This window comes from Lotus japonicus, chromosome 2, assembly GCF_012489685.1.
Source record: "Lotus japonicus ecotype B-129 chromosome 2, LjGifu_v1.2".
In the NCBI taxonomy this organism is placed as follows: Eukaryota; Viridiplantae; Streptophyta; class Magnoliopsida; order Fabales; family Fabaceae; genus Lotus; species Lotus japonicus.
In genome coordinates, this window is record NC_080042.1 from 80,477,294 (window position 1) to 80,483,791 (window position 6,498).

The 6,498-nt window shown below is 37.4% G+C and overlaps 1 protein-coding gene across 1 annotated transcript; it reads right to left on the minus strand.

The window, feature by feature from the left end:
* Positions 1–903: 903 nt before the first annotated feature.
* Positions 904–2,468, minus strand: LOC130740102 (dof zinc finger protein DOF5.7-like). The gene has a single exon (XM_057592606.1). The coding sequence runs from the start codon at positions 2,134–2,136 to the stop codon at positions 1,090–1,092; it is 1,047 nt and encodes a 348-aa protein (XP_057448589.1). The 5' UTR covers positions 2,137–2,468; the 3' UTR covers positions 904–1,089.
* Between the last annotated feature and the right edge of the window lie 4,030 nt (positions 2,469–6,498).

Consider the following 6,498-nt stretch of genomic DNA (forward strand, 5'->3'; position numbering starts at 1 on the left):
TGAAGTTAGTAGAGCTAGCATATACTACTAAATATAATGATAATATTTTCTGATTTTGTGGGGTATGGAAAATTTGGCGCAAATAGTGAAAGTGAGGAGGGAATAAAGATGAGAAGCAAGCAAGAAAAGCGAAAAAAAGCTAGCTTGCTGCTTTGCTTGCTTTCCTTCTCTATATAGCTATCTCTGTACATGATACAGTATTGCAATGAGAGTAGATGGTCAGTAGCAAATAGCACGGATGAGAGTGGCTCACTCTCCAACACACTAAAAAAGCACCAAAAAACACAACCCTAACTTTAGATGCCATATTTCCATGTCTCATATTCAAACGTTGACAGTGTATGTGTTCATTCATTCAATTCACTTTCAAACCCCCACTTTTTCAGACACCACCAAATCACTCTCCACACTGCAACAATAATTAACATTATTTGGATTATTTAATTTATATAGAAAGAGAGAGAATTGAAAGAGAGCTATGAGGGAGGGCTATAGGCCTTGATATTGCAGGGCTAACAAGAGGTGAAGCAGCGAAAGCTACGGCGAGCCACTGCGTGTTTTGTGTGTCGCATTGATCAGTAGCTGAACAGCCTGAGGTTCAGTTCTCTGATACACACATAGAGGGGGACACGCTGTGACACTGCTTTTGGATATCAACTCTACATAAAACAAATCAAAGATATGCCATTCAATTCTCTTAATTAAATTCATCACTACACTCCAAAAAAAAATTCCCATCACAGATCCCAATAACATATTGTTGATGGACGAAAAATGGTAAAACCATGAACAATCCCATCACATATCATCCCTAATTCAATTCATCAAATCAAATTAGTACTACTAGTAAAATTAAGAATTTAGAGAAATGATTTACATGTAGCTAGATGAAACAAGAGTATGAAATTATGAACACAACTCTATGGTCTTTAATTTTTCCCATCTGTTACATATATGATCTTTCCAACCCAAAAGTCTAAGAACAAGGAGACATAGTAACTAAATTAACATATACCTAAGCAGAGTTGGCCTATTAATTTCTTCCTAATATAAGCTTTTAATTGAAGCTAGCTAGCTCTACCTCTTAATCTAGGGCAGACCATTATATTGCTGCTGCTGCTGCTGCTGCACATCACCCCAGGCATGAACCCCATTACTCCAGTTGCCAACATTATCATGGCCAGCGCCGCCGCCGCTACTAGTGGTGGTTGGTGTAGGAGTCACCGAGGCAGCGTTATTGTAATTCCCAAAAAACCACTCAGTTGGTGTATCCCCATTTTGCCCTTCTTTTCTGGAATTCCCAATGGAGAAATCAGTTTCAGTCCTTGAAAGCTCGAGATTCTGAAACAAAATGGGTTGAAGTCTCTGGTTCTGGTTCTGGTTCTCAAGAGTATTAACTGGTGTAACAACACTGTTGTTTTCTTTCTGGTTTTCTCCACTGAACATCATCGATAAACGCTGCTGCTGAAGCTTCCAGTGCAAGTCCTGGTTCATGGAGCTCAAAGACTCAATGTTAGAGGCGAGTGTGTTGCTCACGCTCAACGCGCTCATGCCCTGTATGGCGCCGGTGTAACCGTTTCCGGTGGCGGTGGAAAACGGGTAGTTCAGAGAAGCAAGGGAGTTTGAGGGGTCAAGGTTGAAACCGGAAGAAGCAGGGGCGGAACTGTCGCCGAGATAGGAAGAAAACTGGTTGTAGATTGGAGGGTGGTGTTGGAGGCGAGGGAATGGTAATGGCATCCCACCGAGCTGAAAATCCATGGAAGGTGAAAGAGAATGGAGGAATTTCAGGCCACCGCCAATGTGATCGGAGGAGGAGCCAGAGTCCTTGGAATCAGTCGAGAGTCTGGAGGATTTCACCTTCTTGTTCTTCCTGCAGCCGCCGCCGATGGGGACGTTGCGGAGAGCGCCGCCTTTGGTCCAGTACCTGCGGCATGTTTTGCAGAAATGGCGCGGCTGCGTGAGGCTGTAGTTGTTGTAGTAGCAGAATTTGGTGTTGGGTGAGTCGCAGCGAGGGCACTTGAGGCCTTGCTCCGGTGGCCTTGCGGTGGAGGAGGCTTTCCGACCACCGTTGCCGGAGCCTTGGTTGTTGTCGCTGTCTTTTGCGGGCTTTGCGGGGGATGTGTCCTCGGGTGACATGGTAAGTGGTGGGGGTCGGGTTGAGGCAGAGAGAGGTTGGAGCAAATTAAGGGACTTGTGTTTTCAGTTTCCTTTTGCAGAGGGAAAGTTGAATGTGATGATCACCAATTGAATGGTTTCATGCATGGAGGAAGAAGAGATGTGGATGGAAGGATTGGAAGGGTGTTGATGGGTACATCACCTGTGATTCTCATGAAAGAAGGTGATTGTTGGGAGCTAGTAAAATGACATATGAGGTTGAGTAACTGGTCTTTTTCAGATCTAAGAGAATAAAGAAAGCTGTGTCTATACACATAATTGTATGGAAGAGATAGATATATGTAGAGACAGGGAGAGAGAGAGAAAAAGAGTGGGGCACAGATGTCACTTAGAAAATAACTGTTGCTATTATATATACTGGAGGATGGGGTGGAAGGAGTAGATGATCCAAAATGTAGTTGTGTCAGTATGAGCCTGAGGTGATCCACAACTATAACAAAACTATTAGACAGTTAATCAGTACTTAATTACTGTTATAACATGTTAAAATCATTTTTTTTCAACTCATGTTTAATTTGACGTGACAAATTATATCTTCTCTATTGATGGTTTGAAATATGCGAAATCATGTTTAGAAAAGACATTCTCACGCATTATTTGGCAATGAAAATTAGCTACTTCCGAATCTCATAGGGCCAAAGCTTTGTACATGAGCTGTGTGATGAGATATGATAGATCTATCCATCTATCTGGTACGATTTATATTTTATATTTTGATATCTAAAAAAGAATCGAGATCATTCAACGTTTGATTTAAAGAATTGCCCTGCCCATTAAACAACTCTGCTGCAATGGATGGAAGAGGCTCTGTAGTACTCAAAGCACCGGAATGGTCCAGTAGCCGGGAAGGGGTCGCGCTTTGAGCGACCTATTTAATGTAATTTTGACATATATTGGTTTTAAAACGGCTTCTTACAAGTGGATATATAGCACTTGAGCCCTTTAATCAAGGGAAGAAATGTCGAAAACTTGTCTGCTTGAAATCGACAGAGTTGATTAACACCGCTATTTATGGCACGGATTCTCTGTTTAGAGTGACTAATCCTCCTAATTTGCATTGATTTATTGGAAAAAATCACTTCAATTGGAATTTAGTTAACACGGTAATTCCAAAACAAACCTACACTAATTATGAAACAAGTTTTTTTATAAGCAATATATGAAACAAGTTTTTTTTATAAGCAATATATGAAACAAGTGTATAAGGGGTTTGCATTTGTGAAGGTCTCAAACTACATTCAGACAAAAATTACTCAAGCTTTTAGTACACCAAGAAAAAAGTTACCCATGTTCCATCATGTAGTCCAAATGTGCAAATAAACCAGTGCGGGTAATTCCTTTGTGTTGAGTTTTTACTAAATGTAACTTTCCTTTCTCAGCTGGGACATGTTTAACAAACTTTTTCGTCATACATGCAGATCCTTTATTTCTCTTTTAAGTTATATATACGTGGATTTTGACACTCGTGTTTGCATATAATTGTAAAGTTTCTTTGCCATAAACATTGATTGGACTCAATTTATAATGACTTGACTCTTACTAGATAATTTTTTTCTTAACCAGCACGCATAAAAGTACCAAAAATTCACCTTTATGATGGGATTCATCCAATGAAAGTACCTTATCAGTTCTATTTATATTTGAACAAAATTTGGGTATATCTATTTCTGTTTAGTGTTTACAATAATATTAGTGCATGTTCATTTCAAGTTAATTTTTATTGGTTGCCTCCATTTGTTCTCTTTGAATATAACAATAATTATATCTCCCACTCCCCACCCCACCCTGCAAACCAGTGTTACCTGTTTCTATCGTTAAAGTGATAAAAAAAGGAGGCAACAAACACAAAGATGAGGGTATGCTGAAAGAATGAAAAGTAAAGGAATTGACAATTAAGATGGTACATGAGCTACAGTATAATATAACAATAGAATATGAGCTACAATTGGAACCAGCTATAACAACGAGTGAGCCAAATCAGTAGCAATAGAATTAGAGAGGATGGTAGATAGGAGGGAGAAGAGCCAAGTCAGTAAAAGGGAAACACAAAGACAGCACTAGTACAACAGCACTGGGTGCTCTGTACACTGCATGCCAACAGCTTGTCTATTTATCTCTTTGAAACGTCCCTGTTGAACCAAAGATTAACTGCACCTCACTTAAAGATCCCCAAATCACAATCACACAAGCAGATCAACTGAAACCAATTTCGATCTTCTAAATAAAATAAGGGTCTCAGGTTGGAGTCCCTCCGAAATTGCAGTTGTGTTAAATATTTATTAGAGAAAAATTTGTAATACATAGAGGTCATACTCGACTCGAACATGATTATCTTATAATAGGATACCACTTGCTTAAGAAAACCAAAATCCCCAAATCAAAGCTCACATGTGGGACATTTTCTTATCCCTCTAATCTATAGCTTATTTAACATGATTAGCTTGAGTTAATTCCAGTTAACTGATTGTGTATTTTGGCTCGATTATCAATAATATATATGTGCATATATATGTGCATATATATGGCCCGCATGCAGTACCTACCACAACACTTTGCTATATGCCATTTAATTGAACACCATATTGAGCAAAAGCAGTACAAGCTCTTGAAAAGTTATGTTCTGTTACAAGTGGAAAGTTTGATTAATTAATTTATTGAACTCATAGACCCAGATGAAGATTTATCAGTTTATTTTATTTTAAAGTTGAAAAAACATACAAAGTACCAAAAGAATTGACCACACAGACACCTTAATTTCTTTTGCTAGCTCCACATCTATTAGAAAAAGAAAAAAAGAAGATGAGAGAGATGAATGAATGAAAGTAATTTAATTTGAATCCGGGCAGTCTGCTAGCTTGACATATTTGAGTCTGACATGAGGAAGGAAGTACAATTGTGAGAACCCTAATAACTGCAAAGATGCCCAATCTATAACAGGACTTTAACGGTCGTGATCAACCATTTACCTGTTTGTCTTGTTGTAGCTTAGTTGATAGAATGGAATACCTTTCTGGGAACCAGGAGTTCTATAGACTAACGTGCAATACAAAACAAAAAAGAGAAGATATTTTACTTAGAGATTAATTACTACTCTTTTACAATGCAGTTAATCAGTCACTAATTTGATAGTTTTAAGTTTTGACAATGAAATAATATATGAACAACTGCAGAAACAGTTACTATAGACTCTTGGCATATATTCTGGTTACAAGTATGGAGTTTACAGCTAGTTAGCAGGCAAACAAAGACATCATCATGGAACCACCGACCAAAGGTTGTGTGGTACGGTTGTGAAGAAACGTGCGATGCAACGCCATAGATAGAGTTACTAGTTCTATAGCACGCTGAAAAACAGCCAGGTCCAGCTGAGAGAGAGAAGAAGAGAGGGAACACGTGACTGAGAGGGGTGGCTGGATTCCCGTGAAACCAAACGTCATGACATACATTACATAACAACAAGATTTCCTCAAAGTCTCAAACGTTACATCTCACCAGCTATCCTTCGTTTAATGTTCATAGTTTTCTTAAGTGTTTTTTTTTTCTTACGTTACTTATTTATATGTATCAATTCAATGATTTTTTTTAAAAAAAAATCATCATCAACTTTCTTCCTTAGCTATTTGATGAAAAATCAACATTTGGATGAAAAATGTTAAATAATTAAAAGTAGATAAATTTGGTTTGAGCAATTAAAACTATAGGAAACAAAATCACACATTTCCGATATAAAAACCAAAAATATAATTTTTTTTTTGGTACATCGGAAAGATAAACCAAAAGTATAATTTTGCCTACGATGTTCATTAATGATTTGACATTATTATGTCGGCCCAAAAATACATAATCCATTAATATTTAATTGTGAGTTTGCACAAGTTGGTTTGTGAAACTTGTAATTAGCAAGATAACACGTCCACCAATATAAAAATAAGAAAAATATTTTTTTAAAAAAATATTTTTTATATGAAAAAATATAGACATTTAATTCAAGTATTTGTTATATAAAAATTATAGATTTATTTTGTACGCATATGCAAAATTTCGTTTTTTTACAACGCATCAAAATTAAACTTAAAGTATATATACGAGCCAGCCCATGGGTTTATGTAAACTTGTTAAAAATAGATTTGTTTAAAAAAGAGACTATCTAGATTGACCTGTTCAGCCCGTTAGCCAAATGGTTAGGTTGGTTCAGTCCACTACCACTTCTATTTATCCGTCACCACTCACCGCTGTGGTATTCCACCTCATGACTCATATATCGTTGAAATTATAGTCCTCAGTGTTGATAAGTGAATGGCTTAATTAGTAGCATAGTTATTA

What these genes read in the sequence shown, in the direction of transcription:
- LOC130740102 (XM_057592606.1), bottom strand. Translation starts at nt 2,136, where the DNA reads ATGTCACCCGAGGACACATCCCCCGCAAAGCCCGCAAAAGACAGCGAC.